The sequence below is a fragment of the Salmo salar genome, chromosome 01 (assembly GCF_965601325.2).
Source record: "Salmo salar chromosome 01, fSalSal1, whole genome shotgun sequence".
NCBI lineage: Eukaryota > Metazoa > Chordata > Actinopteri > Salmoniformes > Salmonidae > Salmo > Salmo salar.
This window is the reverse complement of record NC_138291.1, coordinates 37,929,050-37,954,419: the sequence shown is the minus strand read 5'-3', so window position 1 is coordinate 37,954,419 and position 25,370 is coordinate 37,929,050. Positions and strand designations below refer to the sequence as shown.

The window sequence follows — 25,370 nt, the reverse complement described above, 5'->3', positions numbered from 1 at the left end:
AGCATATACCCACGTGTGTGATTGAAAGATGAACTGAGGTCCACACTCCCGGCCAGTCGGTAGTGGTAACACATCTTAAAGTTGGTTGCCAACCGCCATATAAAGTCCAAAGAAGAAGCTTGAAGAAGGAGAGATAACTACAAAACAAACTTTTACCCTTTTATCCGTGGACTAATTGTCAGAGTAGAGGACCTTGTGCATTTCAGGTAAAATAACAACCCAATGTTTGTATCCATGGACAAATTAGCTAGCAACAGAAAGCTAGCTAGCTAAATTGCCATAAATATGTAATGCTTTTCGACCTGTAACCAAATTAATATGGTTGGTTCAGAGTTTGTTTTGATATTTCAACCTGCATGTCCTGATCGCGTCTGGTGTGGGGGGGACAAAAATCAACATGCGTGCGGTGGCGTAGCATGTAATAGTTTGTCAACATTTTAAGCTAAACATTCTGATCTGTTGCGTCAGCCACATTGCATAAAAAATATATTTTTGATGCTAGTGGCTGTATTCATTTGGGATCTATCGCATCCCACAACTGTCCCAGACTATGTTTGGAATATTTATTTCTCGCACAGAATAGGTTGACTTTTGTACTATGGGGGACTGTAGATTGACATAGGCTAGTGCTTTTGCTGTTCGTTAGGCCTACTCATCTTGTTGGCTGACAAAAAGTAAATGTGGACAGTTCTTCCATTATCTTCAATATGCACCTCGGAATTGGATAAGGACGCGAGCAGTTGCGTCCCCGATGTGTGTCTTCACTTGTAGCCTGTGAGAAAGACCCAATCACGTGACGGCGAGCCATGTGAGAGGCGCTTCCGATTGCGCAGCACACTCAGGGAGAACGGCACAACACAGCACTCCCGGCCGCAAAAGGCATGGAATTTTTTATTTAGGGTGCATTACGGTCACAAAGGGGATGCCGCTGTGAAATTCGAGGCATTATCAAGTGCTTGTCAAATGGTGAATGAAAGACTTTTGGAGTGTGTACAGCCTGTGCAAAAAAACAAAGCAGAGCTCATGCCTTTCAAGCAACTTTTTTCAAATCATCATTAGAGTCTCATCACGCAGCCTTAGAATGTATTAAAAATCAAAACATATTGCCCAACATTTGTAGGTCAACTAAAGTTACATTAATAACTCTAAAGTAAGCATATTTCTTTGTTAATCGCTCAACACAGAATAGCCGCATGTGCGCACTCTCTCAAATCGTTTGGGGAAAATATTTATATTTTATTCAGCTTTGTTCAATTGAATTCTTCATACTATAAAACAATGTCACGGAATTATAAGCAAATCTTGTCTGCTAAATAAACTAGCGAAGTCCACAGCCATTTGGCACAGCCACATCATAAGGAAAACTCAGAGTATGCTATTCTTTTCTTCTGAAATAGACTATATTTTCTTCATATCATGCTTCTTTAGACCTGTCTACAATAAATAATGGATTTATTGTGAAGGTATAGGCTATATTACATGGATTTATTAGACGTTTTTTAAATGGCTTGTAGGCTATGTGTGAAGCCAGGAGATGCTAAATGTGTTTATGTTAACTAACGGTCAATTACCGTGAGACCGACAGTTATTTGCTTGACAATCACCGGCTGACGGAATTTTGTGACCGCCACAGCCCTAGCACCGTGTGAGTAACATTGAACACAAATCCAATAGGATACCAACCTGCCACCAGTGGTCATCGTCCCCCTGGGGCTTTTTGGCAGTGACTCCAGTCCTGAACCACAGACTTCCACCGGTGTCCAGAGCCCAGGCCGTGTTGTTCTCTCCCAGGGCTATACAGATGGGCTCCAGACCTTGACTCTCACTTTGGAAGGAGGAAAAACACACACACAAATATGTGATGATTAGCAAAGAAAGCATAACCAACATTGCCTGAGTGAGTCCTGAAGATGTGCATTATAGCTCCCTTTAGCTCAGCAGGCTAACACAGTCTTGTGGTGTGCAGGAGTGCTGGATTTTAACCCAGGTTGGTCATACTAACTCAACTTTCACTGTTACTAGGCCTGTATGACACACATCTTCCTTCCTCTTTTCAAAACAGGTGAAAGAGTCATTGTTGGATTTAAATTCAATAGAACAAACACATGACAACCCGTAGGAGTTTCACGAGAAGCAAGCATTGCTAACTAACTATCACTGTTACTGGGGTCTATGACACACAGAAAATGTTCTACCTGATTTTGTCGTACTTCCACATTTCCCCCTCAGAGCAGTAGCTGCTGAGGCCTTCTCTGTAGAAGACGGCCCTGTGTTCACTGAGGGCCCACACCACCCCGCCCCGTGCTGCGATCTGGGTCATTGGGCACGGGCAGTCCACCTTCACAGCCCGCGCACACGGACGGTCCACACTCAACCCTGCAGGACGGGACCACGACCACAGTCAGGGATTAGTCTGAGTTTCTTGTGTTTTTGTGCATTTCTTGTGTTTTTGTGAGTGAGTGAGTGAGTGAGTGAGTGAGTGAGTGAGTGAGTGAGTGAGTGAGTGAGTGAGTGAGTGAGTGAGTGAGTGAGTGAGTGAGTGAGTGAGTGAGTGAGTGAGTGAGTGCATGTCTGTATGTAAACAGAATGGTAATCATGCCAAGTCTAGACTATTATTTATATTTGTTATTTTATTTAACCTTTATTTAACTAGGCAAGTCAGGTAAGAACAAATTCTTATTTACAATGACAAAAGGCCTCCTGCGGGGAGAGGTGCTGGGATTAAAAATAAATATATATAAATATAGGACAAAACACACATCACGACAACACAACACTACATAAAGAGAGACCTAAGACAACAACATAGCAAGGCAGCAACACAAGATAACACAGGATGGTAGCAACACAACATGGCAGCAGCACAAAACATGGTACAAACAATATTGGGCACAGACAACAGCACAAAGGGCAAGAAGGTTGAGACAACAATACATCACATGAAGCAGCCACAACTGTCAGTAAGAGAAGTCCATGATTGAGTCTTTGAATGAAGAAATTGAGATCAAACTGTCCAGTTTGAGTGTTTGTTGCAGCTCATTCCAGTTGCTAGCTGCAGCGAACTGAAAAGACGAGCGACCCAGGGATGTGTGCGCTTTGGGGACCTTTAACCGAATGTGACTGGCAAAACGGGTGTTGTATGTAGAGGATGAGGGCTGCAGTAGATCTCAGATAAGGGGGAGTGAGGCCTAAGAGGGTTTTATAAATAAGCATCAACCAGTGGGTCTTGCAACAGGTATACAGAGGTGACCAGTTTACAGAGGAGTATAGAGTGCAGTGATGTGTTCTATAAGGAGCATTGGTGGCAAATCTGATGGCCGAATAGTAAAGAACATCTAGCCATACTAGCAGTATAGCAGTCTCCCATTAGTTTCTTAGTTTATCATATCAAATTGAAATTAAATGTGCCACTAGAAATTACAAGCCTGCAGCAACACTATGCCCACCAATCCCTAATCTTCAATTTCTTTGATGTCGGTCTCCAAAGTGTATATTTATCTCATTGCCACCACCCAATTTCTGTGACAAATCCTGCCAATTTCAGAGGGTTTCTCTGAGGCTAGACAGAGGCAGACATACACAGCATGTCATTTCATGAACACGCCTCTGTGTCTGTTGGCTCTGGATGTGTCAGAACAGCTGCTAGAGTCATGCTTCATATACAACTGACATCTTTACACAACCAGGGAATTCATATTACTCGTCTTGACCAGCAGGGTTAGTGGTGTTGTTCACAAGCCATCATAATACAAGGGACAGATATTATTTTGGAATGTTTGGGATTTATTCATCTTCATTATTCTCATCCCAAATATGGCATCCATACAGAACTATGATTACCTCGAAACAAATTCACTGGTGACTGATGATACTATTTATTATGGAGCCTGAACAGCTCCATCTAATGGCCGATTGGTTAATTTCAGGAACTTATTTGCCGGCTTGAGACTGCCAATAAACAGGGTCATGACTTAATATTCTTAATGCCCTGAGGCCACCTGCTGCTGAAACCCTGAAGTCTTGTTTCAAATGGAGGAGTGAATTGAATAGTCCAAATAGCTTACATGAACAAATCTTACATTTAAAATAAAGTAAAATGGTTTGTCACAAAAACCATATTATAGAAACTTCCTGTGAGCACCTTTTCTATGCAACGAATTTGCTAAATGTAGTGGCAGATCTCTTCATCCCTACTCCATAGTGGAATGAGCAAGGGGGTGTCAGGTAGCCTAGCGGTTAGAGAGGCAACACAGCAAGTGGAGGATTGCAAGTTCGAATCCCGGTTTCGATTGGAAAAGTCTGTCGGGAGGTGAGCTGGCAACTGAAGGGTTTCTGGTATCAAACCCTAAATGCCATTGTCTGCCATTTTAACCCCCCCTGGCGCCCAGCGTGGTAGCTCCCCGCACCTCTCCAAGAACATGTATGTGTGTCTTTCGGAGGGGCTGGGTTAAAAGAGGAAGTCAAATTTCAGTTGAACCCTGTAATGTGGTTTGACCAATAAAGTGATCTAATTCTTAAAGCAGATAGTAAAGAAGAACAAGCCTCATGAGAATAGTCACAAACTACTTCCCTGTACCTGTCTGCAGGTAGAGGTCTCCACTGGTATGGATGATCCAGGCTGTGTCTTCACTAAGCGCCACAAAGGCAGAATCCTCCAGGGCTTTGTACCAGTGCCTCTTGCCTTTGATGGTGACTTTACCACATGCATACGCCGTCATGGTCTTCTGTTCCACCTTCCATAGCAGGGACCCTGAAATGAAATCAGACTTCAATGTAACAGCCAGGACAAACCACTAGTATTTACATCCAAAGGAGAAATCTTGGGTAATGAACTTACCAACTCCCAAAAGTACCAACACATTGAATGCTCCTCTCAAATAGAGGCAACAACGATGTAGACCAGGTACCACAGTACCTTCTATCTATAACGCATAATAGACAGAGTGACTGTGAATAAAAGCGTCTGGCGCTAAATTATCATATTTTAGACATCCTCACCTGAAGGTGACAATGCCACCTGCTGCACGTTCTCCTCAAACTTCTGCCAGCTCAGCCCCCCATCTGGGAGAGCACTGCAGTACAGGCCTCCTTTAAAGTCCAGGCACCAGATGTATCGGTCAGTCACCACCAGGTTCAGGATGCCACAGCCTGGCCCTGTGTAGCCCATCCAGCTCTCTGCCAACTACAGAGGAGATGAGAGGAGAGAGGGTTCAACCAGGGACAGAACTGTTGGTACTGGTGATGAATAACATTCTATGGTGAAAACTATCCAACCGTGTAACAACAATCAAATGAGTCAATGCTTCTATTTTGATGTGACACTACTAGTCATATAGTGTCAGAACGAAACTGAATGCAATGTACTGTAGCAGCACACACACTGAGGAAGGAAGCCGAAACATCACACAACATGTTGTGTGTTCTATTACTGTCTTGTCTTGGTCCTGCTGGCCGATGTTGGAGCCCTGGAGGTTGAGGGCGTTGAGGCCGTCTCCAAGGCTGACACTGGAGGCTGAGTACGGGACTCCCTGGGCAGCGTAGATGTCCTCCTCGTCACTGGAGGGGCACTGCTCAGGCTCCCGGGAATAACACATCTGATCAGCACAGCTAGGAGGCTCCAGATGGTACGGGTCGTCCAGGTCCTCAGAGTCATCCGGTCCAATGAGGGGGCTCAGGAAGTCATCCTCCTGCTCCTCAATAGGGTCCTGGTCCTCTGAGGTCTGCATGTAGGCAAAGGTGCACTCCAGTAGAAGGTCTACGTCTGGGGTAGGGGCCTCTCCCTGTTTGTTCGTGGCCAAAGGGCCGTTGCCGTTCTCTGGGTAGGACTGACACTCCATGTCCTGGAAAGGCAGGGACGTGGGGCAGGAGGGAGGCTGAGTCCCAGGGGTTTGAGTCTGAGGGTCCTGTCCCTGGCCACCACCCTGGCTCTGAGCTCCAGAGTTATTTAGTTCTGGGGAACCTCCACTGATGGATTCCTCCTGGTCTGGGGATCCACTGCTCCTGCTCTGTAGGTCCAGACTGCTGCACATGAGACTGGTGTGGTCGGAGGCGGATGGAGGCTCACTCATAGGGGTGCTGGCCCCCCCGTCACTGCCCCCTCCTCCATCCTGACTGCAAATGCTCTCAGACCAGCTGTTGTGCTGCTCACAGATGCGGTTTCCACTTTCTGTAGAGAGAAAAAGAGAGAGAGAACATAGCAGCAATTAAGTTTCAACATTAATGTATTGAATCAAGACTCATATGGGAAAGGTGAGACATATAAGACAAGCAATTCACTTTTTTAAAGCTATTAAAATGCTACTTGGAGCCGTTTTGGAACATTTTGTGATCAACCAGAGCAAAGAACACTAGACCTCAAAGTTTTCTTGGTTGAAAATCAGAGCCTTACCAAATTGGTCAGTACTGCCACTCACCTTGTCTCCTCCTCTTGGCCTTCTTCTTGACTTTGATGGCCTTGACCACCAGCTCCTGCTGGAAGTCCTCCTGGTTGATGGCACTGTAGCGGCTGGAGGAGAGGTCCGACTGCTCCATGGTGGTGGGGGTGGAGAGCATCGTGCCCTGAACGCTATCCCAGGACGTGATGGAGCTGCTGCGGCTACGAGACTCACTGGTGCCCCCTACACTGGCCCCTCTCTGGTGGCTCAGTCGCTCCCCCACCTCAGGCCTCTCCACCAGGGCTATGGCCTCCCCCGCCTCTGGGTTGTCACTCAGCTGGTCCTGCTCTAGCACTTCCTCTACCTCTTCCACCTCCTCCTCATCCACCAGCTTCTCCCCATGCTCTGTGATGATGGCCATGGTCCTGATAGGCTGGGCTGTCTCCACGGAGCCGGTGGGCGGGAGCAAGATGGTGGGAGTGGTCAGGGGAGAGGTCAGACGGAGGGACAACTCAGAAACTGGACGGGAAGAAGGTTAAGAGAAGACTTTTCAGGGAATGACTATAGAGAGAGAAGAAATTAAAGGACTATAGAAAGTTATCTGTAGATCGTGATTGTCTCTCTTTCCACCATCTGGTTGGTTTGAACTGTAGTCCAAAGTGGTTTCAATGTATTCAAGCAAACAAAATACAATATGACATCTTACTGTTGGAAGCCAGGCCCTCGGGAGTATTGGAGATGCGAACGATGTCTCGATCTCCTTTCAAGATGAAGATCTCATTTTCAGTGCATGATACAGAGACAATGTCCCCGCAGCTTTCCAGTGCACCGATGATCACCTTGAAAGTCAAAGACAAAATAACATTGACAGATCGACTTCCTGTAAGGGCTCGAACACACCAATAGCGTTTGCCTGCCGAGAGTACTTGCGAACCGAGTGAAAAACGATTTTAAATGTAGAATCGCACGAAAATGTCAGCAGTCAGATGTCAACGGGAGATCCACATTCGGTGCGATGTGTGCGACGTTTAAGATAGCACTCTGACAGGACACAAAGATGGCTTCAATTACCGGTACCTGTATTCTCTCAGCTGATTCACTTACCTGACTATCTTTCATTATTCTCCATCAAAATATAATTTGTAACACATGCAATTCACACTTGATTACCTTGTGGTTGAGGAAATCTAATTTAAAATGGCTTAAATTACTACATTCTTTGCAGTCTCAACTGATCCACTTCTAACCACCTCTCGCTATTACTCTAACAAAACATTGTAACAAGTGCTAAATAAAATCCATGTATTATTAGTTTAGTATCCATTCCTGCCTGAGGACATCTTTACCTGGTTGAGGCAGTCCAACACGTAGACACTGTATTCGTTCCAGCTGAGGACCCAGCCCTCTCTGAGGAAGCAGCTCACCAGGCCCAGCTGCCTCTCCTGGGGCCGGTAACCCCCTGTGGGGGCTGGCCTGGGGAACAGCTCAAACTGGGGCACCTGCTGGTTGAACAGAGGCTTCAGGACCCGCGTGTCCTCCACCAGTCCTCGCACGTCCGTCCGCCACAACCTAAGGCCAGGCCTCGCTGCATAGACCAGCAGGCCACTCTGCTTACACAGGCCTGGCTGGAAGCACGCACCAAACTTGCCATTGCTTCGAGGAAAAGAATAATGCAAGAGACATATATAAGATATACACATAGCTTCATAGCTTAGATTGTTGCACCGTCTATTCCTCTCTGGTTTAATACATCATAAAAATATGAAGATGCTTAGCTGAGAAAATGTAAATGTCTCAATAAATTGTCTGAAGGGGACATACTTGATTTGTTGCTATAAACTCAGTGATGTAGAAGTTGTGGTACTTTTAATGAATAAGTACAACATGTAGGTTACCTCTTCCTAGGCTTGGTGCCCAGCTGCTGCAGGGCCTGCTCCTGGGTGTAGAAGAGCAAGGATCTCTGATGAGAGGAGATGAGCAGGACTTTCTGACTGTACTCCAGCTGGACTATGGCTGAGGGCTCCTCAAACAGCAGCACTGGGTTACACACACCCTAAGGATATGAGCATACAACACAGGTCAAAGCTCCAACCGCAATACTGGGTTACATACAACCTGAGTATATAAGGATACAACAAATATGTGAGAGAAGTTGGTTAGAAACCAAACAGCACATAACTGAAAGAATGAAAGTTGCTATACCTGATCCAGGTCCACAGCAGAGTACACAACCTTTCCTTTGTCATCACCAGAGAAAAGCTTCATTCCATTGGCACTCCAGGCCAAAGCAGTGACTGTGCTTTTATGCAAACCGACCACATCGAATCGCCTTAGCTACAGAAAAGAGAGAGACCTCAGTGTTTCGCTACACAAAGGGATACATTTACTAAGCAGATAATATGATAAAATATACTTTAATCCATATGAGATGGAAATTTGTCTTGTGATTTGTTTCCTCTCGAACCCCTCCAATATACACACAGACGTAGACACACACACACACTAGAGGCTGGAGCAGTGCATGTGCTAAGCTTGCACCTTTCCATTTTAAAAGGGAATAAAATACAACAACAACAAAAAAGCCCAAAACATGACACTATCCTTACTCGTATCAACAGATCATTTGATTGGTTGGTTGGCATACCTGTTTATTCCTGCCTGGAAGTTGAGACACCAGTTGAAAGAGAGCAACCCGACCAGACGCTGTGCCCACTGCCACCAAGTCATCAAAACAACTGAGCAGCTTCACTGTTGTGATAGCTTCGGATTTCCCCTGGGAAGATACAGTAACATGTTAACACAGTTACCTAGAACAGATGAAATGGACATAGATTTCATCAAGCCAACTTCTTTCTATGGTGCTACCCGTTCCAGGGTTAGGACTTGTAAACAATGTTTTCAACTTACTTACTGGGGTTGAAAAAAACGTGGTTCATAGAATCACTAATAATTGGATGTTTGTTAACAAACTTAATTTAATAAAATAAGCAATACATGAAACAGTGGCATACTCACCTCTATGTTGTACTTGTTCATCTGGCAGATCCGCCTGCAGTACAAGTAGAGCATCCCAATACTGCTCCCCACAGCAATGTAATCGCTGTTGGTGTCCAGAGCAGTCAGGTAGACCACTACGGAGCGGAAGCCTTTCTGAACCTTGGCAGGTATTGCATTGAGAAGGTAGTACAGGGGACAGAACTCCCTCAAGGCGCTCTGTGGAGGGGTTTGGGCTGCCATGGTGGACAGGCAATGTTCTGCTCTCTGTGGAATAGGAAAAGAAGGCATGGCAATCATAAACATGGGAACACATGAATGATAGACATTACTTTTTTTTCACCTTTATTTAACTAAGCAAGTCAGTTAAGAACAAATTCTTATTTTCAATGATGGCCTAGGAACAGTGGGTTAACTGCCTTGTTCAGGGGCAGAACGACAGATTTGACCTTGTCAGCTCAGGGATTTGATCTTGCAACCTTTCGGTTACTACTCCAACGCTCTAACCACTAGCTATCTGAGCATCTTACCAATCGCTGCAGCTGTACATAGCCCATCCAACTACCTACCTCATCCCGATATTGTTTTTATTTACTTTTTTGCACACCAATATTTCTACTTGCACATCATCATCTGCACATCTATCACTTCAGTGTTAATTTGCTAAATTGTAATTACTTCGCTACTATGGCCTATTTATTGCCTTAGCTCCTTACTCCATTTGCACACACTGTATATATATTTTTCTATTGTGTTATTGACTGTACTTTTGTTTATGTCATGTGTAACTCTGTGTTGTTGTTTTTTGTCGCACTGCTTTGCTTCATCTTGGCCAGGTCACAGTTGTAAATGAGAACCTGTTCTCAACTGGCCTACCTGGTTAAATAAAGGTGAAATAAATAAAATACAATCTAGGCTACCTGCCGACATGTATGGCATACAATGATTATAGAATATTTGGCTACGGTAAATACAGTGTGAGACCAGGCAAGGTAGGTACCTAGCTAGTCGCTACTGTGGGGTTATCCTCAATGGTCCAATTTTCACACCTTGCTTCTACTTCTAACTAGCACAAACACAGTTAGCGCTAACTCCACATCAACTGAAACTAACCTTACCAAATATCTCTCCATAGTGGCCCTAAATAGCTAGCTAACTATAGTAACTAGATACAGTGACATTACTTGGAGGTCCAAGACGAAATCGCATGAAACCAAAAATATTAGGTAGCTAACGATCTTGGACTAAGGCACAACCAGGCTAACAGCAGTTTCAGTAATGTTGACGTTTCGGACATGACAAGCTAGCTAGCTAACGTTAGCTAGCCTAGCTAACGTTAGCTAGCTACAAAAACAAAATACAAGACTTGTTTACACAGACTTACATTCGATTATGTCCCTATATCCTATTATCATATAGATGGCAAATACGTTACGCTAAAAGCATGTATTAAAGAGAGAGCTGACGACATTGCTATCGCACACTTCTATGAATTATCATTCGAGAACATCTCTTATCATGCAGATGTTTCCGTCTCGGGCTATGGAGTATGAACGTCAACAAACCCCACCACATCACTTCCTTGTCTCGCGGGAAAACACAATTAAGCATGACTGTTGCCTGCTGTGGCAACAGCTGTTGTTGTGTCAAAGGCACCTTTATTATTACCAATATTTGTGTATTCATGGACAGTCTGTGAACAGCATCCATATTTGTATGTGCAAGGGGAAATTGTTGAATTTCAATAGAATACATGAAGAAAAGATATGTTGGATCCATAGACTTAACGTTAGATACACATCGCCTTGTACGTTTACATACACGCTAATAATTCGATATTCAACTTATGGTAGTAGTCATGGAAACACCTTACTCCGTTTATGTTAATTGGCGTAAGGTAAAAATCGAATTAAGCATATGCTTGCTTTCGAATTTTTCGAATTATTAGGATTTGTACAGTTATAGCGGTCTTCTTCGCATGTTCTAGCACAAGCAACGCGAGCTTCTTTCTTTTGCGCGAGTGAAGTGAGTTCGGAAAAACTGAACGTATGCGTTTGAAGAAAAAAAATCACATAAAAGCGTTATATGTCCGAACTCAGAATGTTGGAAACTTTATTTTGATTTACGATTTTCAGCATTTATCAATGTCCCATCAGGTAGCCTGATTTCAGATGTGTTCATGTAAACAGGGTTATTAGGGAAATCATTTTTCTTGCAAAGCATGTAAACGTTGAAATCTAACTATTATATTAATCTGACTATTCACAAGTATCATATTATTTGTAGCTGTCCCATTATGGCGTCCGTGAGAGCATGGGCAGCGCCATTGTGCCCCATATCCATTTTTACGTGAGATTCCATAAAAACACACCACTTCTATACAGTTGTGACTTTTTCGTAACAGGTTAGGAGAATTCGGTTACGGTTAGTGAAAATTGTCTCCTATCATGCAACGAAAAGGCACTTCTATTGAAGTGACGTGTTTTTTGGGATTCCCATTTTGAAGTAGTCAATTTTCTTCTTCTACAACTTCTATGAGTTGGCAAAATAACTGTAAGGGTGCACACTGCCTGTTTGTACAGGTACAAAGCCAGTGTTTGCGATTTACTGCCACTTGCAGTTGTGGAATGTATCATCACGAAAAAAAGAAAAAAATCCTCACGAGTATAATTCATTTGATGATCCGTCCTTGTGACCTGGATGAAATTATGTGACTCTTCCTTAAACCATGTCCCACCCAGTTGACTACTTCAAAATGGTGAAAGTCCTCAATGACGCTCCCCATGCTAAAACTGGCTTTTGAGCACAAGCCTCTGGTTGCCCAGGTTTTTAGCTGTCAACTCATAATAAGTTGTTATTGAAATCTATGCCTACAGTACACCTCTAGCATTGCTGAGCATATTTCAATGCATGAAATGCACTTCTGAGTAGATTTTTGCAAACAAATACACAGAAATATCGAACGCCTTTTGGCGGGTCAAATAAGCTTGTTGACCAATCAGGACCTGAATATGACTGCACGTCACATAATAATTTAACATGTTCATACATTTTTACGTAGTTATTACAGTTTGATTACACTGTCACTCGTATTTCACATGTCACCACGATTCACCGATACTTATGCTATGATGCTGGTCAAGTTTTGTTTCCCGCACCTGCTGCTGCCAGACGACCGCAGGAACACTTCCCGAGCTCTGGACAGCTGGTCATGAACAAGCTAGCTAGCTGATGGATGCAAACAATGTTCTTCCCCAAAAGCATAGCAAAACGATATAATCTGTTTCAGTAGCTATAGTTAGCTAGCTAACTATCTAGCTGGGTGTCATCCCCTGATTTAGAAGACAGTTCTTATTTGATAAATGGTGGTCGACCCACCTATGCGAAGCTAGCCATAATAAGGATTAGCCACATTAGTGGAATTTGCGGTTCGCCTTTAAAATAAAAGTCTAACAGAAAGTGATGCAAATGAATACAAAAAGTTGAATCATGCCATAATGGAATAGATCATGCTAAACGAGGTTGGAATGTTCTTTTATAAATCCAACAAAAGACAATGTGTTAAATCTGTTGAAATCCCACTGGATGTATTAGAATTGCATTGGGGGCATACTTATTTCACTGTACAGCCTTATGGATTGTGGATCAATGACATGGTGTATCAGTCTACTCAGTGACACCCAGAGAACATTAGCATTGTAGCTCTTATTGCAGGACTCTGAAACCACTGTGAATTGAGACACATTTATTATACCAGTCAACCTACTATGTATATTGAACACTATTCCAGAGGAAAAACAATACAATGTGGATGTTTTGGAGCCTGATAACTCCTGAGAAGGACTTTGGGGAAAAAGCACTTGGGTACTTAGTAGGCTAATACCCCATTGCATTGCACTGTCAGGCTGTACAGTGGAATATGAATGTCAATACGCACAATAGGATGACTGGGGTGGTGATTTGAGTCCCACAATAAGAGCTATGACGCTAATATTTGCGTAAACTCTTCACAATTGTGTTCTGTGGGTGTCACCGAGTAGACTGATACCCCAGTTCATAGCTCCACATTCCAACACTCCAACCTTGTTTAACATTATCTAGTCTAAATATGGCATGATTCCACCAATTTACCTTCTGCATCACTTTCAAAGATGGACTTTTCTTTTGAAGGCGAAACGCAAATTCCACTATTGTGGCTCATCCTTATTATGGTTAGCTTCACAACACATAACGGTCCGGTGAAGCCATACTAGCCAGATGACACTAGCTGGCTGCTTATAACGGTAGTTTTGGGCAACACGGTGAAGTGGTTGGCTAGATAGTTATCTCAATAGGAGAACAACAAGTGGCTACCTAGCTAATACTTACATGGATTCCTAAATCATTGTTAAGAATATTGAAAATGACTGCAGTATCTACTGGTCATTGTTTTCAGACTGGTTGCATTGGTGCTAGCTAGGTACAAAGCTAGAGAGATGGCTAGCTACCCCAGAAGTTGCTAATTACATCTGTATCAAAGATATTTGCATACATTTTTGATCCTGATCTAATTTTAAATGCTCACACAGACGTTTTACTATTTGGTTCGAACAAATAATGCCTTATTACCAACAGTATTGTAATGTTACAGCTTTGACAATGATCGTAATGGTGGCGCTTGGCTTGCACGTGCAAATTCATCACACACAACATTCTATATTTTTTGTTGTTGTTTTTTTTGTAACCTTTATTTAACTAGGCAAGTCAGTTAAGAACAAATTCTTACTTACAATGACGGCCTACCAAAAGTCCTCTTGCGGGGTTGGGGGCTAGGATTAAAAATGAAGTATAATATAGGACAAAACACACATCATGACGAGACAACACGTTACATAAATAGAGACCTAAGACAACATAGCAAGGCAACAACACATGACAACACAGCATGGTAGCAACACAACATGACAACAACATGGTAGCAACACAAAACATGGTACAAACTTTATTGGGCACAGACAGCAGCACAAAGGGCAAGAAGATAGAGAAAACAATACATCACGCAAAGCAGCTACAACTATCAGTAAGAGTGTCCATGATTAAGTCATTGAATGAAGAGATTGAGATGAAACTGTCCAGTTTGAGTGTTTGTTGCAGCTTGTTCCAGTCGTTAGCTGCAGCGAACTGAAAAGACGAGCAACCCAGGGATGTGTGTTCTTTCGGGACCTTTAACAGAATGTGACTGGCAGAACAGGTGTTGTATGTGGAGGATGAGGGCTGCAGTAGATATCTCAGATAGTGGGGAGTGAGGCCTAAGAGGGTTTTATAAATAAGCATCAACCAGTGGGTCTTGCGACGGGTATACAGAGATAACAAGTTTACAGAGGAGTATAGAGTGCAGTGATGTGTCCTATAAGGAGCATTGGTGGAAAATATGATTGCCGAATGGTAAAGAACATCTAGCCGCTCGAGAGCACCATTACCTGCCGCTCTATAAATGATGTCCCCGTAATCTAGCATGGGTAGGATGGTCATCTGAATCAGGGTTAGTTTGGCAGCTCGGGTGAAAGAGGAGTTATTACGATAGAGGAAACCAAGTCTAGATTTAACTTTAGCCTGCAGCTTTGATATGTGCTGAGAGAAGGACTGTCACGTCCTGACCAGTAATAGGGGTTATTTGTTATTATAGTTTGGTCAGGACGTGGCAGGGGGTGTTTGTTTCATGTGGTTTGGGCTATGTATTTAGGTAGAGGGGTATTTGTTTTATATGGTTCGGGGTGTGTGTTTATATAGAGGGGTGTTGGATTTATGTGTTCCAGGGTTTTTGGTTTATGTTCTTGTTTTGTATTCGAGGGTTTCTATGTTGTGTATTTCTTTGTTGGCCTGGTGTGGCTCTCAATCAGGAACAGCTGTACATCGTTGTTTCTGATTGAGAGTCATACTTAGGGAGCCTGTTTTCCACCTGTCCCTTTGTGGGAGATTGTTTTTGCACTGCTGTGTATAGCCTGTGAAACTGTCGTATAGTTTTTTTGTGTTCACCTATAAAGAAAATAATGATGAGCATGCAACCCTCTGCGCCTTGGTCTTTACCCTACGACAACCGTGACAAGGACAGTGTTCCATTTAGCCATACTCCCAAGTACTTGTATGAGGTGACTACCTCATGCTCTAAAGCCGCAGAGGTAGTAATCACACCTGTGGGGAGAGGGGCCTTCTTCTTACCAAACCACATTACCTTTGTTTTGGAGGTGTTCAGAACAAGGTTAAGGGTAGAGAAAGCTAGTTGGACACTAAGAAAGCTTTGTTGTAGAGCATTTAACACAATCCGGGGAGGGGCCAGCTGAGTATAAGACTGTATCATCTGCATATAAATGGATGAGAGAGCTTCCTACTGCCTGAGCTATGTTGTTGATGTAAATTGAGAAGAGCGTGGGGCCTAGGATTGAGCTTTGGGGTACTCCCTTGGTGATAGGCAGTGGCTGAGACAGCAGATTTTCTGACTTTATACACTGCACTCTTTGAGGGAGGTAGTTAGCAAACCAGGCCAAAGACCCCTCAGAGACACCAATACTCCTTAGCCGGCCCACAAGAATGGAATGGTCTACCGTATGAAAAGCTTTGGCCAAGTCAATAAAAAATAGCAGCACATCATTGCTTAGAATCAAGGGCGATGGTGACGTCATTGAGGACCTTTAAGGTTGCAGTGACACATCCATAACCAGAGCGGAAACCAGATTGCATACCAGAGAGATTACTATAGACATCAAGAAAGCCAGTCAGTTGATTATTGACACGTTTTTCCAACACTTTTGATAAACAGGCCAAATAGTACTAGGCCTATAACAATTAGGATCAGCTTGATCTCCCCCTTTAAATAAAGGACTAACCGTGGCTGCCTTCCAAGCAATGGGAACCTCCCCGGAAAGGAGAGACAGGTTAAAAAGGTCGGAGATAGGCTTGGCGATGATAGGGGCAGCAACCTTAAAGAAGAAAGGGTCTAAATTATCTGACCCAGATGTTTTTTTGCGGTCTAGTTTCAGGAGCTCCTTTAGCACCTCGGACTCAGTGACTGCCTGCAGGGGGAAACTTTGCTTCGGGCAGGGGAAAAAGAGGGAGAAGCATCGGGGATAGTCGCATTAGAAGGGGAGGGAAATGAGGAAATGTTGGACGGCAAGGAAGCATGGCTGAGTCAAAAAGGAATCCTGACTTAATGAAGTGGTGATTAAAGAGGTCAGCCATGTGCTTCTTGTCAGTAACAACCACATCATCAACTTTAAGGGACATGGGCAGCTGTGAGGAGGAGGGTTTATTCTCCAGGTCTTTAACCATTTTCCAGAACTTCTTGGGGTTTGACCCACAGAGAGAGAACTGCTCCTTAAAGTAACCAACTTTGGCCTTCCGGATAGCCTGAGTGCACTTATTTCTAATTTGCCTGAATGAGTGCCAGTCAACCTGAGTATGCATGTGCTGAGCCTTTCGCCAAATGCAATTCTTGAGATGGAGTAACTCTGCAAGATAACGGTCGAACCAGGGGCTGGGCCTGCTTTTAATTCAAATTTTATTTTCTATAATAGAATTATGTTATTTGACGTGACAAATAAAAAACTTATTTAACGCATCAAATAGTATTATTTGATGTGTATCTTTTTTGACACGCAAAGACCCAAACGGTGTTCCATACACAAAGACCCAAACGGTGCTCCATACAGAAAAACCAAAGACAGTACAGTATGAAGATGGGCAGAAACTGCTTCTCCAGATAACGCTTGTAGACAATGTCATGGCGACGTTGGCTAGCTAAGTGCATGCGCAGAATCACTTCATCTGGTCTCACGCACTCCTTCGATATAAAGTTGTTCTTGACAAAAATTCCAACGTGTCCGTTTGTCACTTTTACGAGGTTGGAGTAATAACATTGCCTCGATTCTAGTTTGTGCTTTTAGATTTAAAGAAAATTAACAACTAAGGAAGAATTTTTCTCTTCTCTTATTGACTTTTCAAAACCCAAACCCCAGCCTGATCTGCTTGGTCTGTTTCGCATGCGTTCCCAGAAAATCTTGCGATGTTAAGCCTCTGAGTTTATAAACTTTGTGGAACGACCATAGATGGTCTCCTAAAGTAACCAGATGTAGTTATTTGCTCTAAATCATGTGCAGTGTTGATGAGTCTGCAGTCCTTTAGCTCACGTAGCAGACAAGACCAGCTGTATGATGTACTACAAACCAATGGCATGGTTAGACAAATGGGTATTCAGACAAGATTTACTTGGGTCCCAGCCCATGTGGGGGTGGAAGGGAACTAGGCAGCTGATGTACTGGCTAAACAAGCACTTAGTAGTGGGGATGTGGATGTTGTAGTTTCAATGAGCAAGGCAAATCCAAAAGCCTGATATGGACAGTGATGGTGCAGACCAGATAATTTGCATATCGCCCAATAGATCCACAGATGATGCAATCTCTATTGCACTCCACACTGCCCTTTCACACCTGGACAAAAGGAACATCTATGTGAGAATGATATTCATTGACTACTTCCGAATGGGCCGCCCCCAGGTGGTAAGGGTAGGTAACAACACATCCGCCATGCTGATCCTCAACACGGGGGCCCCTCAGAGGTGTGTGCTCAGTCCCCCACTGTACTCCCTGTTCACTCATGACTGCACGGCCAGGCACGACTCCAACCACATCATTAATAAAGGTTAAATAAAAAATGTAAAAATAAAAAGTTTGCTGATGACACAACAGTGGTAGGCCTGATCACTGACAACGATGAGACAGCTTATAGGGGGGAGGCCAGAGACCTGACCATGTGGTGCAAGGACAACAACCTCTCCCTCAATGTGATCAAGACAAAGGAGATGATTGTGGACTACAGGAAAAGGAGGACCGAGCACGCCCCTATTCTCATTGACGGGGCTGTAGTGGAGCAGGTTGAAAGCTTCAAGTTCCTTGGTGTCCACATCACCAACAAACTAACATGGTCCAAGCACACCAAGACAGTCGTGATGAGGGCACGACAAAACCTATTCCCCCTCAGGAGACTGAAAAGATTTGGCATGGGACCTCAGATCCTCCAAAGGTTTTACAGCTGCACCATCGAGAGTATCCTGACGGGTTGCATCACTGCCTGGTATGGCAACTGCTCGGCCTCCAACCGCAAGGCACTACAGAGGGTAGTGTGTACGGCCCAGTACAGCTTCCTGCCATCCAGGACCTCTATACCAGGCAGTATCAGAGGAAGGCCCTAAAAATTGTCAATGACTCCAGCCACCCTAGTCATACACTGTTCTCTCTGCTACCGCACGGCAAGCGGTATTTGAGCGCCAAGTCTAGGTCCAAGAGGCTTCTAAACAGCTTCTACCCCCAAGCCATAAGACTGCTAAACATCTAATCAAATGGCTACCCAGACTATTTGCATTGCCCCCCCCCCCCTTCTATGCTGCTGCTACTCTCTGTTATTATCTATGCATAGTCACTTGAATAACTCTACCAACATGTACATATTACCTCAATTACCTCGACACTGGTGCCCCCGCACATTGACTCTCTACCAGTACCCCCTTTATATAGCCCCGCTATTGTTATTTACTGCTGCTCTTTAATTATTAAAAAAATTATTATAATAATTATCTTACATTTTGTAGGTATTTTCTTATAACTGCATTGCTGGTTAAGGGCTTGTAAGTAAGCTTTTCATTGTAAGGTCTACACCTGTTTTTTTTCACCTGATTTGATATGGCAGCAGAAGTGGAATAGAGACACTAAAGGCAGGCATCTATTCCAAGTACATAGGAAAGTCGGGGAGAGGAGGACGGCAGGAAGAGACAGAAGAGAGGCAATTTTTACACGACTAAGAGTGGGTCACAGAAGGTTGAATAATACTTTAAATGTGATAGGAAATCATCAGACAGGAACGTGTGATTATTGCCAGGAAACAGAAACAGTGGCACATGTACTGATGCTGTGTGGGCAGTATGAGAGGGAAAGAGAGACGCTGAAATCCAGTATGAGGAAGAAGGGGATACAGGAAATGAGTTTCAAAGCATACTGAGTAGAACGTCATTAGATACAGCCTCAAATATTTTGTTATATTTTTTAAAGAGAAACGCCAACCGGCGGGTAGGATTTAGTTTGTCAGTCTCTGGCCCACACTCAACTACAGTAGGTGGCGGTAATGCACCACAACGTTGGATGCCAACTGCCGATAAACCCCACCGAAGAAGAAAATGACCGGTTCCGGAAATGACACACGCTAGAGAAAAAAAAATTCTAGCCAGCAGCCACTCTGCTCACGTCTGTCTTTGCCGTTAGCTACCTTCTGTAGCGTTTAATGATTGCATCGTTTCACAGTATCCTGAACATATATGTCTTTTTTACAATTGCAGTAACCTCTGTGTCGTTTTTATTACAAACTCATTGCGTTGTAAAAAAAAAATATTCGAAATTCAAGTTACCTAATCTATCGATTGTTTCGGGGATTGTACATGAATATCTAGCTAGCTAGCTAGCCTGCTAGCTACAACAGTCAAAATGGCGGACAACGAGGATGAGAGCGATGTGTCAAGTACAACAACAGGGGCAGATCATGGTACAATATATGAAGTTCAATGTGTTTCTGGATTGACTGGAAATGAAACCTCTACAGAATTGGAAAACCAGAACCAAGTCGGCGAGAAATGTATTGAAGCGCAGGGCTTGACAGATTTCCTGCAAAGCTGCACAAAAGAGGAGACATTCGTTGCAAAGGACTCCCAAGTGGTTGTCAGCCAAACTGATGGAAATGAACAACAACCTGAAGAAAACATAACGTCTATTGTTGAGACTTCAGGTATTGCAAATGGTGCAGAGTATTCTACAGTCAGTGCTGACTTTGTAAACGCTCTCGCACCTGGAACCACCATTATTTATGTGCAACCGGATGGTAGTTTTGTTGAGGGATCAGGTCTGACTGCAGAGGAGCAGCAACAGCTAGTGGAGCAGTTGGCCAAACAGCAGCTTGTCACAGTGACAGAGAGTGAGGCTGTTCGCCTGTTTGAACAAAATCAAGTCATCAAAACACTCCCTACTACTTCATCACAGACACAGTATACTATTCCAAATACAGCACTGGCTCCCAATGAGCTGCAACAAGTGCTAGAGCAAGTGATCAAATCTCAGCAATCCATGGCCCAGACACCCAAGGAATCGGAGCAGGTTGTGACCACTCTGGACCCCACAACTGGCTTGTTCACGACTGTTGCAGCTTCAGAGATTACAGTAGGAAGCCCACATCCACTGGTCACAATGCAGAATGCATCACAGCAGCTGAAGAAGGTTGCGAAACAAGTGGCACTTCAGTCCCACAATGGTACGCGCCTGGTCCCGAAAAAGGTAACTCGTTTTTGGATTAGTTTATTCTATTAAATGATTGCACATGCGACTTACACTTTCTGTTTAAAAAGCTAACATTTGATCATAGCACTTTAATCAGATGCTATGAAATCTATCCAGACGTTAGTATTGTTTATATTTTACCAGCAGGAAACCATCAGAATCCAAGTCCAGATGCCCTCTGGAAAGCCGGAGGTGAAAGGACCTACGCAGGCTACCATTTCAATCCCCCAACAGAAGAACTTGGCTTTGACGAGTCAAGGCCAGCAGGTCAAAGTGTCTACAAACGGCAGTGTGAGCAGCAGCCCCCAGATCATCCACATCACACCAATGGTTGGACAGCAACAGTACTTCCTACAGCAGAACCCTGGAGACCCTCCCATTCAGCTGCTTCTGCAGAGTTCAACCCCTGTGGTTGGCAGCCTGGTACCCATTGTGCATAAACTGCCCATACCTGTTCAGACCCCAGTCCAGCAGCCTTCTGGTAAGGCCCCGGTCAATGGCACAGCAGTTAAACCTGCAACTGCTGCTGCCACCACGTCTGTCTCTGTCCCAGCCTCCACAGTGGAAAAAGTTAAAAGGGTCAAAGCCAGAGTGAAGAAGGCACCGAATATCAAAACGCGTTCCGGGAGGGTGTCCAGGCCGCCCAAGTACAAGGTGAAGGACTATAAGTTCATCAAGACAGAGGATTTGGCCGAGGGCCATCAGTCAGATTCTGATGATTACTCTGAGATCAGTGTGGAGGAAGACGAGGATGGCGAGGATAGTAAAAAGGGAGCAGCATCTATGAGTTACAGTCACAAGCGGAAGGCCTTTCAATGTGAAACGTGCGATAAAGCTTACATAGGCCACGGAGGTCTGTCCAGACACTACAGGCTGAATCCCTCTCACGGTGAACTGAAGTCCCCTCCTGAAGGGACCCCTAAAACGGACAGCCCTGGTAAGAGAGCAGGCGCTGGGGCCGAACATAAGAAGCCGACTGAAGAGAGTAATGCCCACAGTGTTAAAAATACATCAGGTCCTGAGAAAAGTGATGCCACAGAGAAAACAGCTGCTGCAACGTCAACCACTCAACAAAAAGTAAGTCGCTAGAAAGTTACCTTGTGTATAATCAAATGTTAACAAACGAATACCATTGGAATGTTGACAACCTGCAGCTAATTTAGCCGAAAGCTAACATTACGGTGATGTCTGTCTGTTATAGTGCTGGTTTTCCGGACACAGATTAAACCTTGTCCAGGACAAAAAAATCAAGCACAATGGAGAATCTCCATTGAACTGTCTTTTTAGCTCATGACTTGGCTTAATCTGTGTCTGGGAAACCAGTCCAGAATGTTTTTACGGATTGTACCTTCACAGGTGGATACCACGGCAGCCCAAGGAGTAGCAGCTTCTACCAGACAGGCAGTGGGCCAGGTAGTGGTCCAGGCTCGGGGACCAGGGAGGCCCAGAGGACGGGGCAGACCACCTACCAAAGGCCTGCCGACGGTGGCAGCACACCCAGCAGTGAGACGGGGGCGACGGGGCCGACCCCCAAAGCTAGGAGGGGGAGTAGCCAGTGTGGAGCAGCAGGCCCAGAGAAGGAAAGCACGGCTGAAAGAGGTACATCAAATTAGGAGTCAGAACACTTTCAACAAACGGTTGCTGCTAGGAATGTTTCTACATGAAGTTAAAAACAAGTGTTAAATATACAAACAAAATGTAGTTGTTATAATGCAGAACACATGAGTATTTAGCAATGCTGTGAGTATAACATGAATCTCTGAACACCATAAGTTGTTTGACTGTTTATGTCACTTGTTCCCTTGCTAGGTGACACACGAGTGTGATAATGAAGAACTGATGGAGACTGTGCTCCCTCGTCTGGCCAAGGTCATGACTGTCTGGGAGTTCCTCTTGATGAAGGTAAGGTCACCACGCTAACCAACTGAACAAACAGTTGCACGCCAATAAAACAATTTACACAATACATTGTTTTTGCTACATAATGTTTGAATGCACTTTAACATACATTTTTAGCAACAGGCAAATATAGAATAAGACACAGTTGTAGTTTGTTGTTTACTGAATAATTGTATTCCATTCACCCTCAGGTGGAGAAGGGGCGTCAACCCAAAGCCCAGTTCTCGGATGTCTACCGGGAGTTTGAGCAGCTCCACAGCCAGGTGAAGAAGATGGCCCAGGACTATATCAGTAACCCTCAGCAGGGTGTCCACACGGCCTTGGAGGTCCACAATGTAGATGTAAGAAGTACAGCTATATTATTCAATAAAACTATACATTTGGGGGGAATTAATAACGTCATAGCCAGATTCCGACTAAAGAACCTCCATGCATAAAATACTATACAGACATCTCGTTATTAGTATCACTACACTGGGAGTTGAAATGTATTCAAATGCATTGAACACATTTATTCTGTCTCGGAAACAAAATGTGCGGAGTAAAATTGTTCATAATGTACATCCTGTTGCTTAGGTTGCCAAATCTCTTGGCATCGTCGATGAGGTGAACCGGTTGAAAGTCCTCAACCCTCCAACGCAGCAGAATGTCACCAACATGGCAACCAAGAATGTCCGCTACATGGAGGTAAGCACCATTTAATTTAGACTGTACACTTTAACTCTACTCTTGCTGTTATGGAATTATATATTTTTTTCATAGTAATGAATTGTTATGAGATGCAAAAATGTAAAGGTAATTCTTAGGTTGATGAAAGTCTTATTTTTTTTATATATATATATTTTCTTTTACCCAGAATTCTAAAATGTTACCTCCAACGAAGAGATTTAAAATGGAAAACCGGGTTGGTGTTCAAATCCATCAGAACGGCATTGAGACTTCCAAAATAGGTATGTTGTATATTTTACCTACTAACAACCTGTGGATAGATATTTGCTATATGTCCTAACTAAAACATGGAAGAACTCATGGAAGATCACACACTTTGTTTCTGCTTTCATTTCCCTGTATACTCTCAGAATCCAGTGAGGCCAAAGTAGAGAACACCGCATCAACAAGCATGAAGGACAATTCACCACAAACTCAGGCACCCACCAAGAGCCCCGCGGGCCCTCAAGCCACTCAGACTGCTATTGTCAAACCACAGGTTGTCTCATCTAACCCAGAGACGAACGTAACACCCATGGAACTGATCCAGGATCACTTATCCAACAGCATGACAGAGTCGATTGACTCAGCAGGAGGAGAGGAGACCATGGAGACAGGTCAGGGTGCGTCTGGTACGGAACCAACCGCGGTCCTGAGCATCAGTGACATGGGCCCTCAAGCCACTCAGACTGCTATTGTCAAACCACAGGTTGTCTCATCTAACCCAGAGACGAACGTAACACCCATGGAACTGATCCAGGATCACTTATCCAACAGCATGACAGAGACTGTTGACTCAGCGGGAGGAGAGGCCATGGAGACTTGTCAGGGTGCGTCTGGTACGGAACCAACCGAGGTCCTGAGCACCACTGACATAGCAGATCAGATGAAAGAGTTAGAGAAGGCCTTGGCCACAGACCCAGTTCCAGTAGATCAGCAGCCCAGGAGTAGTAGCACTCAGCCTCATCAGCCCAACCGTACCCTGGTCCAGCAGAGTGGCCTGACCCAGGCTGCCTCCACCTCCAGTGGAGGCCAGGTAGTGGTTCAGGAGACCCAGGAAGGCCAGGAGATCTACATCCAGACCGAGGGGCTCACCATGCACCTAGCAGAGGGCCAGGAGGGCGACATGGCCTCTGAGCGCATCGTCATCGTCAACGGGCCTGACGGCACCACCATGCACATCCGCGCCCCTGAAGGAGTCCCTCTGGAAGCAGTCCATGCCCTGCTTGGTATTGAGGCTGAGGGGAAAACACAGCAGTGATTTATTGTTTCTCCATATACGACCCCCCTCAACTTCACCCATATTGATTTCTTACTTCTGGTGGATTTTATTGTATTCCAAGTGTTCTTTATGAATTTGTAAACATTATTTTCGATGTGGTGTTTTCATATTTAGACAAATTAATAGCCCTTCCTTAAAAGTGTTTAGTTGTTTGTGATATGTTTATATGTAGATAAATATCAAAAGCAGTTTAAAAAAAGTTGCACTATTTTATTACTTTTTATATATTTGGGTGTAACATTTTCCAAACATAAAATAGGTTTGTAATACCATGGGACATTTATTCAATGGAGGGGAAACTTTAAAAGAAATCGTAAAAGTTGTGGTTTTATTCATTTCCATGTTTCATTTGTGATTCATTGTTGCAGTACAACCATTTCATATACTGTACAGTTTAGCTCATTTTCCTCTTAATAAAGGATGTGAGAACAAATCATTTTATTTAATGGAGAGTTGAAACCAGCAGCATTGCTGTGCTTCATTCAGTGCATGGGAGTTCCTTTGTAACATCCATACAGTAGTTGTATGGCTACTGGACTTACAAGTCCATACACAGAATATAATCCCATTCAAATATGAAAAAAATGTTCCAATTTATGTTTGTTAGATAGGGCATAGACCAATCTCTAAAAGAAGACCCTCTAACAGTAGCTTTGCACTGTTCTCTATGTACGACTGATACAGCCTGCAGGAGAGGTGCACCATTGAGAGGTCTGTGTTTGTTGTGTGAGCTAGTTCCTGAAGAATGGCCTGCTTCAGAGTCCG

General features: G+C 44.0%; 2 protein-coding genes across 5 annotated transcripts in view; one reads left to right on the top strand and one right to left on the bottom strand.

Moving 5' to 3' along the window:
- tecpr2 (tectonin beta-propeller repeat containing 2) overlaps positions 1-12,759 on the bottom strand; it is a 33,117-nt gene extending 20,358 nt beyond the window's left edge. For 2 of the 3 annotated variants that reach the window (XM_014192804.3, XM_014192822.3), the window contains exons 1-13: positions 10,753-10,947; positions 9,390-9,635; positions 9,019-9,147; positions 8,577-8,708; positions 8,270-8,427; positions 7,721-8,027; positions 7,081-7,213; positions 6,414-6,893; positions 5,430-6,166; positions 4,999-5,182; positions 4,577-4,750; positions 2,196-2,376; positions 1,684-1,825 (exon numbers count right to left, since the gene is read on the bottom strand). In XM_014192804.3, the coding sequence (XP_014048279.1) occupies positions 1,684-1,825; positions 2,196-2,376; positions 4,577-4,750; positions 4,999-5,182; positions 5,430-6,166; positions 6,414-6,893; positions 7,081-7,213; positions 7,721-8,027; positions 8,270-8,427; positions 8,577-8,708; positions 9,019-9,147; positions 9,390-9,611 (2,979 nt within the window). In that variant the 5' untranslated portion in view covers positions 9,612-9,635; positions 10,753-10,947. Of the gene's footprint in view, positions 1-1,683; positions 1,826-2,195; positions 2,377-4,576; positions 4,751-4,998; positions 5,183-5,429; positions 6,167-6,413; positions 6,894-7,080; positions 7,214-7,720; positions 8,028-8,269; positions 8,428-8,576; positions 8,709-9,018; positions 9,148-9,389; positions 9,636-10,752; positions 10,948-12,526 lie in introns of those variants that run through there. The other variant, XM_014192813.3, reaches the window with a different exon arrangement.
- A 6,850-nt stretch (positions 12,760-19,609) lies between these two features.
- Positions 19,610-25,038, top strand: LOC106601004 (uncharacterized). Of its 2 annotated transcripts, none has more exons than XM_014192855.3 (8): positions 19,610-20,713; positions 20,864-21,793; positions 22,073-22,315; positions 22,526-22,618; positions 22,807-22,956; positions 23,192-23,302; positions 23,472-23,565; positions 23,695-25,038. In XM_014192855.3, the coding sequence occupies exons 1-8, from the start codon at positions 19,874-19,876 to the stop codon at positions 24,582-24,584; spliced, it is 3,351 nt and encodes a 1,116-aa protein (XP_014048330.3). In that variant the 5' UTR covers positions 19,610-19,873; the 3' UTR covers positions 24,585-25,038. The 2 variants fall into 2 exon arrangements, with proteins under 2 accessions (XP_014048330.3, XP_014048321.3); XM_014192846.3 differs by having other exon boundaries at positions 20,861-21,793.
- The last annotated feature ends 332 nt before the right edge of the window (positions 25,039-25,370 follow it).

Bases quoted from the DNA above. Each gene is read 5' to 3' on its own strand.
- LOC106601004 (XM_014192846.3), top strand. From the start codon at position 19,874: ATGGCGGACAACGAGGATGAGAGCGATGTGTCAAGTACAACAACAGGG. The intron at 23,303-23,471 runs GTAAGCACCATT...TCTTTTACCCAG, and splicing joins AGAATGTCCGCTACATGGAG to AATTCTAAAATGTTACCTCC. The intron at 23,566-23,694 runs GTATGTTGTATA...GTATACTCTCAG, and splicing joins CATTGAGACTTCCAAAATAG to AATCCAGTGAGGCCAAAGTA.